The 16,092-nt window shown below is 42.3% G+C and overlaps 1 protein-coding gene across 1 annotated transcript in view; it reads left to right on the top strand.

Moving 5' to 3' along the window:
* LOC144762238 (adhesion G protein-coupled receptor F5-like) overlaps positions 1 to 11,512 on the top strand; it is a 626,316-nt gene extending 614,804 nt beyond the window's left edge. The window contains exons 15-16 of the mRNA XM_078647382.1: positions 8,787 to 8,804; positions 11,366 to 11,512. Coding sequence (XP_078503508.1) covers positions 8,787 to 8,804; positions 11,366 to 11,512 — 165 coding nt within the window. The remainder of the gene's footprint in view (positions 1 to 8,786; positions 8,805 to 11,365) is intronic.
* Positions 11,513 to 16,092: the final 4,580 nt, after the last annotated feature.

Raw genomic sequence — 16,092 nt, 5'->3', positions numbered from 1 at the left:
AAACTGAACGGTCCGTTAAGGCACACACCGGTCTCCGAAGCCCACCATCTAGAACCCTTGCCCCTTGTCCAGTATAAGGTATTCTGTTTTTTGATGTTTGACCTAGCCTCATGCTAAACTAGAGTGAGCATTAAAACATATTTCAGATCTATATCATGAGTGGGGTCTTAACCTAGAAGGATGCATAAACTCTGCATCCTTTAACTGGCAATGGATTACCATCCCTGTTATGGGTTTAAGATATAGAGAGGATGGTGGCACCATATTGTATGAATCAGGAGGTGTGACCAGACCTTTTTTTCTGTGGTACTGGAGAGGAGACCTACTGGCCCACATGTGGAAATTTCAGCTTCTACAATCTAACCCAGATCCTATCACTGATGGTGTGTTATATCTGTGTGTGCATGTAGTATATACAGGGCATGCATTCCGTGTATGAGTGAGCCAGAGTAATGGAGGTCTCCAGGTTCCATTTGTAAGCCCTGGCCTGTTCATATGCACACGATGAAGGTGAAGTTGTTTTCTCAGACAGTAGAAGTGTGCATCAGCTTCCAGTCAGCCATGCCAGAGTAATGGACAGACTCTACTGTGGTGAGAAAAGAATATGTGGGGACAAAAGAGTTACTGAGCACACAAAAAAAAAAGGGTAAACCGCACCTGTGCTTCACACTTGACAAGATAGAACACGAATTTGTGAGAAACGGAGAGAGAGCAAATTGGAGGGAAGGGGGAATACTGGCTTGAGCGCAATTGACCAGTGGCAGTGAAGCATTTGTTACCTGTTGTGTATAGGGTTGAATGTTCTGTGTGCATTAAAGTAATTATTTGAACAACAAAAACACTGGGTGGGACAACCTGTTATAGCACTACTGGGTTATTGTTCAGTTTTGAGCTTGACACATTCCCACACTACCTTTCTGAGGAGCCTGCAACTGATCACCATCAGTGCCCTTGAGAGTCAATGGCTGAAGGGGTTGTATTTGGTCAGGTTTCAAAGTCAGATGTTCCCCAGGACAGCTGAGGCAAACATCCCCACCATCAGTCGCTGACGGCAAGGGATGTTACACAGGTGTTTGTCATTTACAATGCTTTAAATGAAACCCGAGATCCCGGGTTCGAGGACCTAGTCATGGGGTAAGGATACGGAATCAGATCAGTGCGATCAGGGATTGCCTTCAGGAAAAAAAAATTCTTTCTTGAGTCCCCTCACTCACGAGGGTTTCCCCATGGTGACATGCTTCATCATTGGGGCCATCCCAGTTCTCTACGAACTGGGGCATGCTGCGACTTGCGGAAACTACGCAGGAGCACCTTAAGTGGAAGACTATGTGTAGTGCATAGTGTGGTGGAGTGGGTTAAAATGATAAAAAATACCTTGCTAGTGGGCTAAAATACTTTATTATCGCTCCTAGGTTGGTATGTCTAAAAGGGGGTGATACAGTGAGAAAACTAACTATAATGGGTTAGAAGTTCAGTGTAAGATCAACATGTTTCAAGCCTACCCCTAGCTCTTTGTCAGGACCACACAGGGACCAGCCCTGTGTATGCCACTCCTAATAAACCTAAATGTGGAAATAAAGAATTAAGTCAAAAAAATAATAAAGCATGTGTGGTTATACATACGATCACGATGTCACGAAGTATGGCTGCAACAATAGAAAGAGACATGGTTAGGAGACAACCCCCTCTCTTTTGTAGAGTAGGTGGGTACACATTTCAATGTACTTCCATGATAGTGAGATGCCCCTTAGTGATGCGAGCAGTCGTCCAGGCTCAGAGCATGGTTGTAACCTAGATAGGTATAAACATGCTGGCTAAACGTGCTGCATAGTGGTTGGTTATACATTAAAAACACCCAACACACACAAAAACACAGGGAAAGAATGGTTACACCAGGCTTTTAACACATACTTATTTACGAGTAAAACTGTGCTTCATGGACACGTGGGGGCGGGGTTTCCCTGAAAGTGTTATCTGTAAATTGAGAAAAAACGGGTAGGTAATCGTTAGTGCTGGTTGAACCCCCCCCGTAAATGAAACGGACTCCTGTCCTGTCGTCCCGTTCCTGCGGAGGGAAAAGGCACTTACTTCATTATGAGAAGCCTCGCGTCTGGACACCAACTTGTCTCCCCGTCAGACCGCATCTTAGCCTGTCTTCGGCGGCGGACTCAATAAATACTTCCTGCTTTGTCCACGTTGTGGTCTAGGAGACTAACCGCGGGTGGAGTATCACAAAATGGCCGTCACAAATGGCAAAGGTGGCGGCCATGATTGAAGGATATGCGAGTGGGCTCCGTGGTATCCTTCTGTAATGCACAGTGTTCTCCAAGTTTTTCAGATGGATAAAGTCCCAGAAAATCATGTTGATTTTACGTAGTTAGGATGAGAAATTTACAAAATTAAAAAATTTAATTAAACAGATAGTTACAAAAAACGGGTAATTTTAAATGTATTCTGTTTTGTAGGAGGGGTCTTATCATGTAAGCAGGTGCTCTGCAGGGCTCAGTATTGTGGAGAGGAGCACTCGCTCAAGTAATGAACAGAGCAAATGGTGTCACATGATTGGCAGATCCATTATTGTGCAGCACAGATATTGTTGCCATGTAGTGGTTTAGATAAAGATAGAAAACCAGGTGTTTACAAAGATAGTTTGTTTGAGGGAATGTTTTATCATGTACTACTGTATTATAGAGGTGAGCTCGCCTTCTGAAACTGTTAGGTACAGTGAAACTCGACAGGATCAAGTTTGTTGATCTTGGTGTTTTCCGTTTCCTAGATGTTATTGCCACGAGGCTGGCTAGACGGTGTTTAGATTTTCTCATGACTGCTTTGAAAATTTCTATCCCAGCTTAGGGGACGTGTGTTGGAATGGTGTATATTCAAAATACCTGTTTGTCGGTGCTGTTCCTCCTTAGGCGCAAAAATTGCCCGAATTGGAGGTTGTCTTTTAGGTGTTTAGGATGGAAGCTGTCATAAATGAGAAGGCAGTTTCTGGCGGTAGGCTTAAAATGAGTGGTGGTAGCTAACGCTCCTTGTCATGCCAGTATATTGAGATCAAGGAAGACAAGGTGTGATCTGCTCATTGTGTAGGTGAATTGTAGATAGGGGTCTTGTTGGTTCAGCCAAACCTTAAAGTTAGTTGCTTCTATCTCAGTGCCCTCCCAGATCAGTAGTACATCATCTATGTACCTTTTCCACAGTTGGACATGATGTATGTGGGGGCTGTTGTTATTTACAATGCCCAGGTTATTTACATATATTTCAATTTCCACCTGCCTATTGCACCGCCAGGGGCCTATGTGGTCTAAGTCTTTGTGCTAAAATGTAGGAGGAGCACCCAGAGTCAGTGGCTCCAAAGGCAAGCAAGTAATTGGAACATATGAGGACACATCGGAAAGGCACAATAGACTTGCCTCAATCATTATGGTTGACTTGCCTTAATCAGAGGACAACATTTTGCAGAACTGTCCTAACCAGAGCAAGTGCACTTACCTCACTCTGATCAGAGACATGCTATGTTACTCAGAACAAGCATTTTCTGCATTATTTACTGTTACTGATTTCATCTAACACAAAGTTCTTACAAATGTTTCCAATTATAGTATGCACAAGCATTGCCAAAACCAGTAGGTCTTGCATTTGCTACCAGTTGCCAACTTCTTACTTTTGCCAATTTTCTTTTTGATGCAGAGATGCAGGATGCATTGACACACATGCATTGCAGTCATCATGGAATGGAGATTCAAATAAAATTAAGATGCTCCATCACAAGATGCCCGCCATGATGATGCTTGTGAGTGAGGGCATATCTTCCTAAGTAAAGGTGATTTGCCTAGAAGGTGAATTGTTTTTCATTATCAATCTTTCAGTGTGGAACAGCCTTGGAAGTGCTGTTGAGCAGTTGTTCCAGAAACCCCTGAAAGTTAGCACCTTAACATTTTTGGACTTCCAAAACCTCCAGAGCAGTTAATAGGACCTCGTGGCAAACGTTTCCAATTTCAAATCAACATAATATAAAAAGGAGGAGGCCCTTTTGCAACACTTACTCATCACATTCATCCATATAGCGGTTAGGAGGATTCAAGATGCACCACCACAAAAATATTAAAATCATTGTATTATCAATACACACTGTTTTATTTAAAAATGTCTAATTTTATTAAACATAATCAAATATTAACATTCCATAAAATTCATTACGTACAATTAATTTCATCATTATCACACTTGTAGAAATCATTCAATATTTATCATAAAGCCTTACAAACACTTTATCAGACCACATGTAATATTCATCAATGTTTGTTTAAAACCCTTTCAATAATGACAACAATTCTAGATATACATCCTTTCACAATAACCCCAAATTAACCAAATACCGTCAATATTTGTATTTATACTGGTTAACCCCACCTTCTTTAGGACATAATATTATGGGTCAAATATAGTCTCTAAAAGTCCAAAAAATCTGATTCAATGACCCGGTCTAGGACCTACATATTTAGACAAATTTACAAAAATTAGCTCGGTGTGGTGTGATAGTGTAGATCATTCCTTATGCCCATTATGTTATACACACAACTTTTGTCACATGCTTTTTTAGTTTAAGAGTAACAATACTTTTTAATTTAGCACTTTCCTGCATCTCAATTATGGTATATTGAAATACCTCACACTCATGATCTTCTAAGTTCCTGGGAGATATATTTACCACACACTTCTCCTTGAGCCTACCCATTCAGTACACTCAAAAATTGCACCACATGTCTTAAGATCAAAGCTCTTGATTTTCTTGCATGGCCTGTTTCCTTGCTATGTTTCACTCTTGGGTTCACTTCAGAGATATCACTTTCTCTAGAGGAATACATTATGGTATATCTTAATTGTTAAGAGAATAAAACTATGAATCATTTGACAATTTGTTCTATAATATAACTTACTATTTGCATGTAGGGTTGGCATTCCGATTATTATTAGAAAAGCGGTACCTTTTCACTTTTACTGGCCCACCTATCGTCATGTCCTTATTCTGTAGGGAGATTGCAGAAACAATTCAATTTGTATTTTTGACTCCTATTTTTCGGAACAACGTTCTACTATTATATTCATTTCTCTGGGTTGACTTACCCCATCTTTAAACTTTTATAGTGCACTATAAATTGGACGAACTCCCTTTGGTTTCCCCTCTGAAGCTCTCTTTTAAGAAGGGGGCCATAATTACTTTTTTCTCCACCTTCATTGACTTTTGTGTGATCAGTAGGGGACTTGTTATATGTTCATCCTGCTCTCTGAGCAGGATAATGGAGAAATCCCACATTTTAGCCTGGTTGCCTATATATACCCAAACTGCCCATCATTTTCAACCAATTTCTCTCTACAATGCCCGCCATCTACAGCTCCGGGCATGTAGGGTACATTTTTCATTAACTTTATGAGGATGTTCAATGGTATCTGTTAATTTATCTACCCCTTATATTTTGTGACTTATCTATAATGCGGGTGATAGCAACCTCTATTTACCCTTCCCTTGTAGTTCTGGTGGTCCCCCCTAGAGGATTGCCGGCTCCTTACCTTACACGTGTATTGCCCGTCCTCTTGATCTGGTTCTCAAGCATTAGCACCATCTTTAAAGCTACTCCCTTTTTGTATTCTTTGTACTCTACATTTGCATCATAGCTCAATGTCTACTTTTTAAAATCCACTTAATCAGATACAGCTTCAGACTTGCCCTGCTCGATGATTTTAATCTCCATTGAAAAGACTAGGTAAGAAGGTAAAATCTTTGACAAAATTTTGATTTGTGTATCCGATCATTTGAGATTAACATTTTTAGGTGTTTTGACTTTAATATTGTCTTGGTACTGCATAAATACTTTACATATTGCTTATGTTAAGACTGTCAGTTCTGTGAAATATCTACCATAGGGTTGAGTTCAGGTTAATATAGTGACTTTAGGGTTTACCCTGACAAGTTAGTGTCATTATTCATTGAGGTGTGCAACTGCCCACCCAAGTTAATAATAATGATATTGCACTTTTTTCCCTTTTTCCAATCACACTTCCAATTCTTGGAACACTTGCTGAATTGCCGTCATTAACCTCTCACACTTCATTATATCTCCTGATCGTACCACAAAAAAAAGAAGTTATTATAGTGATGAATCACCTGTTCTGTGTTGCCCATTCACAAAAGGTGCTAAGGCATTTAAATGCTGCATAGGCCACTGAACACTCAATGGGCATGGTCATGCCCATAATGTAGTTAAGCATTAATTTGTAACCCTAGTAGGAGAAAATCAGCTAGTTGCACAGTTTCAGTCGGAATCCCAACAAAATGTCTGTACTTTCCATCGCTACCTCTTTCACCACCTCCTGGTCAATTACGGTATAGTTCCCTGGACAGTATTCTTTTGCAGTGTAGTCATTCACTAACTCCCATTCCAGAAACAATGGGGGATGTGTCATCTTGTAACCCTCAGCCTCTTTCTTTGGCACAGTTCCCAAATGGATAAACAGTGAGGTTGTACTCTGCACAATATATTTTTACAGGGTTTTTATTGTACCGTTTCAATTTTTGATAAATGTTATGGACAGGGCATGCTAGGCTGGGAGGAGGTAGCTACCCTCCTTGTAACATGTATAGGAAACAAGTGACAATTGACCACCTGACCCTTCCTGCACTGCTATTGCCAACACTTGGTTTGCTGACTTTTTGGGGGCACCTAATCCTGCTATTGGATAATTGTTAAACGCATAATTTTACAAAACTTTAACACAAAAACATTTTATAAATTCAATTTCAACCAAATTTATTGTTGCAAGTCTTTGTGCTCATTCAATTCTTCATGAGTACAGTATTTGATGAGAAATCAATATTCAATTCAATGTACAAATATACAAAGCATACATTACAAATATGTTTTAAATAGATTTCGTTGAGACTCCCAAAGCATTTCGCGATCGCTATGATCCTTTCTTCAGGGGAACAACAAAAGGATCTTGTGGGATGACTGTAAGCATCTATATAATAGCAACAAAGGAGTGACTGAGCATCTATAGTCACGCTATTAAAAGATACAAACTATAACTGTGATGTGATTGCACTCTGAATGACTGAACCTGCAGCACACTTTGGAACTACAACCCTAAAGACTTTGCCTTGCTTTGAAAAGTGAAGGAGTGAACCGAGCTCCATCTGCATCATCTCCAGCTAGAAGAAACAAGCTGACCACCCTGAGCTGGACTGAAAAGGATTTGGGAAAGGTGCATTGTGGGAGACGTAGTCCCAACATCCCAAGCTGCAACTCAGAGTTTCTTGAACTTTGGATTGGTGTTGTGGGCACTTTGAAACCTCTAAAAAAGTCCTTCTGGATGAACATCCAGAAGTTTGAGAAGATTTGGAGTTTCTTTGTCAAAAGCTCCAGAAGTTGACTGACTCATCGTCGAGAGTCAAGCCGGAAATGTTGAATCGCAACTTGGCTTGAGATTCAGGTTTGACCAGCTGAAGCTCTATAGCTTTTCGTCATTGACAAGACTTCTAGGAGTTGACTGAGGCATCGTGCTGAGCCTATCCGCTGTTGTTGAACCCAAAGTTGGCATGATGAGGAACGTTACTCAACATTGAGAAAAAATCTCCAAAATAGTGACTAAGTTAGAAGGTAAAAACTTGACCGGGCCCTACAGCTAATTGTATCCGACCCATGCTCTATCGAGATCGGCCAGGTTTTTGATGGTGATGAGAAACAGTAAAATTGGACAACATATACACCCATTTAAATTGGGCAGGTGGTCAAGTAGCCGTTTTTCTGACTGACCTCACTCCCCAGGGCCATCAGACAAGTTTGGCCAAGGTGGAGACAGAGTAGTCTCCACCATGGACACACTGATGACCCACCCGAAATTAAATTTGGTAGGCGCATCGCTATGTCATCGCTACTGCAACTGAGTTCCCTTTCAGTCAACATATAAATTGGCCCCTTAATCTCTGAAATGCTCAGTGGGGCAAGGCACCAGGCTGTGGCAGAGAAGGGCTTCAAGAGGACAGAGAGCCATTGGATGGTGTCCTGGTGAAGCTGTCAATTTTTAGAGGGAAAGCTCAGAGCAGAAGAATTTCGTAATTCTTTCACCTACACACCACCAGCCTAGGGAGCGTTCTGGTTGTATTGGTTCACCGGCGGGCTGGGACCCTTGGACTAGTGAGTATGGCTCTCCCCTTGTCCTTCCTGTCAATACGAGTGGAACAAACATTAACGGTACGTCCTTTAAAAACCTTTTATCTCCATTTGAAGACTAGAGTGTGACTACAGGGCCTGCCCCCACTGCCCCCTGACAAGTAATTTTTGATCATAGATGGGGTGAGTGAAACCGAGAGAATGCACCTGAATACACCCTCTGCTGTTGAAATGCCCAAATTTAAACGACAACATTAAAAAGCATATGCCGCGCTGCAACTCATAACGAGCTTTTTATGCTCCCTTTTTATGCACAATCTCCCTTTTATGCACAACTACCTTTGGTATCATGTCTGTATTAGTCATGTATTAGTCTATGACATTGAAAACATTTTAATATTGTCTAGGCACTGGCCCGAGGAAAATCCGGAGAAAAAAAGGGTCACCAGTGCATATGTTTATAAACACAAAATAATCACAAAAACATTTTGACAAGATGATAAAACAAAAATATATGCCAAAAGTTATGCACTTTTAATGTATGTTACAAGTAAGATCAAGATTAACAGAGTGAAATTAATCATTTTATTGTCTCTGTTGTGCTTTTTTCTACAGGGAAAACTCACAAACACAGTAAGTACTTTTAAATGTTGTGTTTATTTGTTTGCCACGGAAAATCTCTGGCACCACACGTTCGCTTTGATAACAATGACAAGGTGACGCATCATCCTCATTGCCCCTTCCCGTAGCTTTTAACTTCCCCACTCACCCTGCTTATATATATAGGGATACCTGGGGTAAGCGAGGGATTTGTAATTTAAATGTAAACCCCATATAATAAAACCATAGTGTGTTCGAAGTCCTCCCTGGAATATGGTCGAGCCCACTCTGACCTGTAGGAGTCAGGGTGACCCTCTTGATGAAGCATGCAACTACTAGAGTGAGTGAGGTTTGTAAATAAAACTGAGTTTTTTTCCTCTTCCAACCTCTGAATGAGGTCGAAGGATACAGTTTATTTCATCGTCCCCTTGATTCTCTATTCATAGCAGAGAGTATCCTACCTTTGAATTAGAAGGTCCCCTGCTGGCCAAATACTTTTGGGACTTTTTTTCTTGTTTCCATGTTTAACATTACTTCTAGAATCATTCAGGTACATGCATCATTGAAATGTTTTGCGATTCCTTAATTTAGCGAAAATTTACAGATTTTCGCTAAATTAAGGTTCATGCATATTAACACTTCAAATTGCGATCGCAAATGCCATATTTTTGCGATTCGCAATTTTACCGACTTCCTAAACGCTTGATGCATGTGCCTGTTAGTTGTGAGACGCACCTCTGGGAACCCTGGATTTTTTCCCATACTGTAGAAATTGACCCAACCCTAAATTAAAGGTTTCCTGTGCCTCCTCTTGTGTCGCGAACTTCCCATCTGGCCAGATACCTTTGCTGCCTTTTGCCCAGGGAACATTTCTATGTTCAGACTTAGTCACATTTTTGGAGCTCAGATGTATCTTGTGGGGCAAGGATTTAAACTTAAACTAAACAGAGCTCCACAAGCCAGAAATCTTACATTTTGCTGAAACAAATTTGCTGCAGCAGAAAAGCTCAGAATGAGAAAAAGCTCAGAGTAGGAGCAGCCTGAATCTTTTGCCCAGCAACATTACACCTTTGTCGGATTGACTTGGTAGGTTTGTCTTAGTCCTTTGGAAGTCTTTGCAGTCAAAATGGTTTTAAGGCCCAGGTGTTTCATAATGCTAGGGGAGTACACTTTGACACAGCCAATGTTTCCAGGACATCAGGAACAGCACTTGCGGGTCAAGATTCACTCCAGCAGAAGCCACCATTGGGGTCCAAGTCATATCCAGTTGGAATTGGTCAGCTCGCTCTTCAGGAAAAGGAGCTTCTTGCAGCTTCTTATGTCCTTGTAGCTTAACAAGAGGTCAGCCAACAGATCCTTGGAGTCGACTTCTTTGTTCTGGGTACAAGTGGGAACCGGCCCAGGTTCCTCTCAGGTCTCTGCACAGACCTCAACAGCAGGTTCATTCCTTCTTCTGTCTTCAACAGGTCCAGTAGTATTCTGAAGAGGATGTCCACTGGTGTCACATTTATGTCTGGCATGAGCCTGTGGTGGGTCTCCTGGCCCCTCCCTACCCAAGAGGGAAACCTTTCACATGGGTAACCCCGCCCACATTTGCAGTAGCTCCTGTGTGACCTACTGCAAACAATAAAACAGCGCTTCGCTCTGCCCAAATTGAAGATGGGGAAACTCTTCTCCTCTTGTGCACAGCCAGTATGCCCATCCCAGAGGTGTGCCCAGAGAAATGAGCAACCACTCCTCTGTGATCTCTTCAAACCCATTCTGCAGTAAACTCCTCGCCCTTTGTGAATAATGCCTGCCTGGTTCGGTAAGAAAGAAGGGCCCTCCCCAGGGATCAACTAACATTGTCCGGAATATGAGGCAGGTAGGCTAATGGCAGGAACTTAGCAAAGAACAAATATTTCGTAGGTACGTTTCTCCTCCATGGAGACCCAAGGGGCTTGACTCAACATAAGTTTCAGATCATTTGGCGCCACAGATTTGGGTTCCCTGAAGCCAGCTAACATGAACTTGGGATGGGGTTTATTTCAGCAACAAACTAGGGCCCTCGTTTATGGGGATTTGTTGTAGGGCAGCACAGCAAGTCAGCTTACTGTGCTGCATTTCTGTCCTTTGCCCCTGCGCTGGCGCATTTTTGGCAGCCTAGCACCAATGCAGGTACCCTTGCACCAAGGTGCAAGGATGTCAGTGTTGTTGGCAGGGTTTTGTTTGTGCAGAAAGGGGCACCTTACTGCACAGAAACACTACTAAGACGTGTTTCCTTTTTCTATGTTTGCTGCAGAATGCAGAACACATAGAAAGAAGAAAAACATGAGGATAAATAGCTATTTCTCCTTGTTACGCCTCACCTCAGGAGGTCTATGTTTTTGGCACTTCCCCAGGTTCATATACTCTTGTAAATCTGGAGAAGTGTCAAAATCCATGGGTGTTGCAAGGGGCTTGTAAATATGCCCCTAGGTGTAGAGACCCCACTCAGTTCAGGCAGAGCTTTTATTGTAGATGTCCTGATAAATTCCTACTGTTCTTGTTACATACACTAAAAGGCAAGAAATATGTTGACCAAAGTTTAAACTCATAAAACAATTTCCTACAAGGTGCCCACTGTTTTAGTATTGTCAAAGACTCCTGTGATTAAAAAGTCTGCAAGGGACTCCTTAGTTAATGTACCGCCTGTTTTCTTCATTCGTGTGGCCAATCTACCTTGTACAGCTATCAAATCAAGCATTCTGGACTCTGATTAGTGAAAGAAAATCAGGCAAAGTGTCCCATGGAGTATCCCATCGGGTACTGTGTCACCCGTTGGTCCGAGAGGGCTCATGTTTCGTAATAAGCCTTTGATGACCTGCCCATGTTCAGTCTATCACAATGGATAGCATGAACCATGTTTTGGAACTGCACACATTGTAACATATCAGCTAAAATTTGCCTATGCCAGGGTAAGTCTCTTTGAAGGTAATCAGTTTCCTGGATACAGCCCTAATGGTCATCCTTCTAGAGGAAAAGTACACCTACCCACATGCAAGACCTCAGGGTGCAAATCTACACCTTATCAAGGGGTCTATTCAGCTCCAGGGTGACAGAGTTAATGCAAATGGGCCTACTGAGACTTTGACAAAGAAAAGATAACCTCTAAAAGTTCCTTTTCCAAAATATTTATTACAAATCCAACTTTACCTGTGAATTAACATTGATATGAATATTTTAAAATGTCCCAGAGTTAAAGATATAGGTATTTCCAAACAGGAGATAACATTATTAAATTGAACATTGTATCCCAATGAGTTCCTATGGAACACCTAGCGTGCCTACAGTGGAAATAGCTTTTGGGACCTTTTCTCTGTAAGAACATATTTAACATTAAACTTTTAGAAAAAATGCACCTTGCCTTATAGGAAGTAACGCCTACGGAGGAGTGGCTTATTAATATTTCCAAGGAAGGTTTAAGCTTACCAAAAGGGATATTTTGACAGGTGGAATTTGCAGTTATATAACTGCACAGTGAGGCTATAGTGGTAGATTGGCGGTCATGTTACACTGTCACGTCAGTCGGTGGCACAATTAGTGCTGCATTCCACTAGTGACTTTCAACTTACAGGCCCTGGATTCACTTGGTACGATATACTTGGGACTTTCATGTAAACTGAATTTGTCAGTTAGGAGAAAAATCCAATTTTGACATGTTTTAGGGGTCAGAGCACATGCACACGCACAGAAACCTAGTTAGCCGAGTCCCACTGTATAGAGTCAAAAAGCCAGCAGCATCCAGTCCAAAGGAATCATTGTGATTATGCAGAAAGAGGCATTTTCCAATGTACCAGAAAAGTTACCTTTGGTCCCCAGGGAGTTGTTGACAAAATCTTATTTCACTAAGAAATACATGCAGCTAGAGCTTGTTCACTGTTCACTTGTTCACTGTTAGGGAAACATTGAACACCCTTTAAGAGTACACAGCTACAAAATGCACCTGTAAAATTAATGATAACATTATTAATGTATATGACATGCACATGACAGGGAAAAGGAAAATCTGCAGAGTTCTGTTACAATTCTAGAAAAAGGCAACTATCAGGCTATGGGTTAGTTCTAACATGATATAAATCTAAAGATTTAAAGTTGATGATTGTACAAAATACGGTTTAAATATTCATATCATTGAAATTCTGTGGACTGATACCAATGCTGATGGACCACTATGTTAGCAAATGGCAAACCCCAACTGAACAACGGTATCAATAGCTGAAATGAGCGCCTCGAAAGAGAGGCTATGTGAAATTATAATTAGAGGCCATTATGCCTACATGGGAAGAAAACACAATTTCTGTGGCTGGAAAGGACCATACCTGTCCATGGGTGCTAGTGTCTGTGATGGCCCCTTGGCTTGAGTCTCTGATCTGAATGATGTTCTATTATGACTGCCTTGTGCGAAAGACGGTCTACCTGCTTCTGCAGCCCAGGGAATCCGTAGGGCTTCCCCACACTTTGGCATTCAACTACAAACTCAGGTCAGAAGTGGTGACCAGCTGAATTTAAGTATCCTACTAGGCACAAGAAAGTAAACAAAGAAGGATTCCCTCAGTAACAGCAAGTAAAGTGTGGAGAGCCCAGTGCCGAATCCAAGCATGCTACCATACCCATGGGAGGGACGAGGTCCGGGCCCTGAGGAGGCTGACTCCCCCCAACTTGCAGGATTGCACAAGAGCATATCCCCCCCCACCCTAGTCTATCAGGTGCAGGGATATGGGTACAATAACTCTCAGGTCAGCAGCATGGCCTCATGGCTTCAGTGGGATCCAGCGGAGTCGCCAGGAGACAAGAATCTGGTGGATATCTTTAGGAATGAGCGTCCTGAGTGATAACTTCATTGTCAGCTTCTACCTGGGCACTCTGGTTGACAGGTTGGCATAAGCCATCGGGTCACCGGGATGGATAATTAGATGAACAGTCAGTGGCTGGCTGACCAAATACCCTGTTGATTAGTGGCCAACAAGATGACCGATGGGTCGGTGGGCACAACTAACTCTGACTTTGGTTTTTCCAAAGGTTCTGTAAGCCCCTACTTTGTGGAGGGCTTAATTGTTGAGGAAAATGACTCCCCAGGTAGGCCCATGGGGAGAGCGGGATTGTCTGGAGGCTTTACACTTCTTAGCTCCGCAAGCTGGGGTTACCAAGGAAAGTGGAAGGCAGCGAGCTGGGGCAACCATAATTGATGGACTAGGGTTATAGTCACTACCCAGAACATGGTGGCTGCAGATGGGGGGTGGAGCTGAAACTGGACCCTCATGAAGGCCCATCTAACAGGCATATCCCAGGGCAGAGTTGCGTCGATCCAAGGAGGTGTCTGGGGGTTATAAAGCTAAACAATTCCAGTAATCCTCAATAGGAGTCATGCTATGCCATGGCTTATGCCTGGGAGGGTCAGTCCCCACACAAGGCATGTTCACCTTACCTACACAGGTTATTGTCAGACAGAGGAGGAGTCTGGGGTCCTGCATGCTGAACAGCTCCCATAATCCCCTATGAGAGAGGGGCACAGCCATGGCTCACCCCAGAAAGCTTGGTTCCTGAAGGCCGGCAGTGTGAGCCAGAGGGAACTGCCTGAGGCAGGTTGGCACCTCGGCAAAAGGATTTGGCAGGTTTTATGAAGTCCACCAGTTTGCTTGTCAGCTTTCTGTTGGCCACAATGTCACTAGTGAAATTTCATTCTCATGTCATCTTCAAGGAAGCCATCAAGTACTGACGTATTGCATATAAATCACCTATGGAGCTATACTTACCACTAGCTCACCCAATGCGTGATTACCAAATAATCAGTCAGTTGGCAGTGAAGAAAGTTCAATCGTTTATTATTCAAAAAACTCTATAGAGCAGCCTCTCTCGACCTCATCTTCCGAGGTATGCAGAGAAGACTGCAGGCTTACAATCAAGACAGGTCATATATACTTTTCGAACACACATGCGGTCACCATAGATGGAAAAGTACAAGATGCTTCTAGGGGCCTCAAGGAAAGACCATATTAGGCACACAGAATTGGATCACAATAACTCTATTCATTATAGTAAGGTCAGAGAGGTTGATTCCCCTCGCCCCGGCACTCGGGAGTACAGGCACAGAGTCTTCCGGAATGTGCTTATCGCATTCAAAACCAGATGTAACCTTGGGCCTTCAGACAGAGGGAACGGCAATCCACCTTCAGCTGTTCCTCTATAACTCAAGAAGAAAGAGTTCTATCGGTAAAAGGAAGAGGACACGTGACTGCAGCTCAACACAGAACAGGGCCAGCAAAATGGCGTCTATATAGATTTTTGGCCTAGTTCACTTACATAAGGAAAACACCAAAAACACTTGTATTTGATCAAGGGAAGGTGTATAAAACGATACACGCATTGTAGTGTAGTTCCTATATTCCCAATAGGCTCTGCGCATTGGAATAACATAAACAATAGTTTAGACGTAGGACTGAGGTTGACTAGGTCTCTACTGACTTAATTATGAATGCCAGCTAGCTCAGAGGTCACTAGAAACTTTCTCGAGTGAACAGGAAGGAGTTAACTTTCCTGAATAGACAAGAAGGGATTAGTTTCTGACAACCGCATAAACATGACAACTTTTCTCCCTCCAGAAAAAGGAGTATATCTCCAGAGTCGTGTGAAAACAAAAGACAGCTATTTCACTCAGTCAATCGTGCATGCTTAGTTTCACCAGAGTGCAGAGAAATAGAGAGACGGGCGTTTTCAATAAAAGTTGTTATTTATTGAGCAGTCCTCTTTCTCGTGCAAGAGAAGTGAATTGCCACAATTGCAATACTTGTCATAAAGTAAAGTGTGTACAATAAAAGGAATATTATGAAATAATACTGTAAAAGCATTGATATGGTTTCTGAGCCATATGATACTTAAAACGGATAAAATACATAAAATACATACAATGATAAAAGGTTGACTAAACGTACTCAACTGGTGTTTCTAAAATAAGACTACCCCGGTGTACCTGACCTAAGCCTAATACGTGGGAAGGAGTAAGTAAATTAAGATAGTTTCGCCAAGAATCTGCATCAAGAATTCTCTTAAGGATCTAATCAGCTCCGTACCTTGTTTATAGAATGAAGGAGGTCTTGTATCTCTTTCTCAGGACTCGATCTCTCAGCAACCCGCAAGGGTGACTGGAAACACTGGAGCTGGATTTCTCGGCAGGAGAAAAGACAGCGCCTCTCTCAGTTTGTCAAATGGGAGGGTCGGCTTCCTTCAGCACTCGCATCAGCTGGGCGTTGGGCAAGTAGATAGCCGCTCTGATCCAAACCACTGTGTGTATGCTTAAGGCAAA

The sequence above is a fragment of the Lissotriton helveticus genome, chromosome 6 (assembly GCF_964261635.1).
Source record: "Lissotriton helveticus chromosome 6, aLisHel1.1, whole genome shotgun sequence".
In the NCBI taxonomy this organism is placed as follows: Eukaryota; Metazoa; Chordata; class Amphibia; order Caudata; family Salamandridae; genus Lissotriton; species Lissotriton helveticus.
Note: the sequence above shows the minus strand (reverse complement) of the source record. Positions and strands in the feature narration are given on the sequence as shown.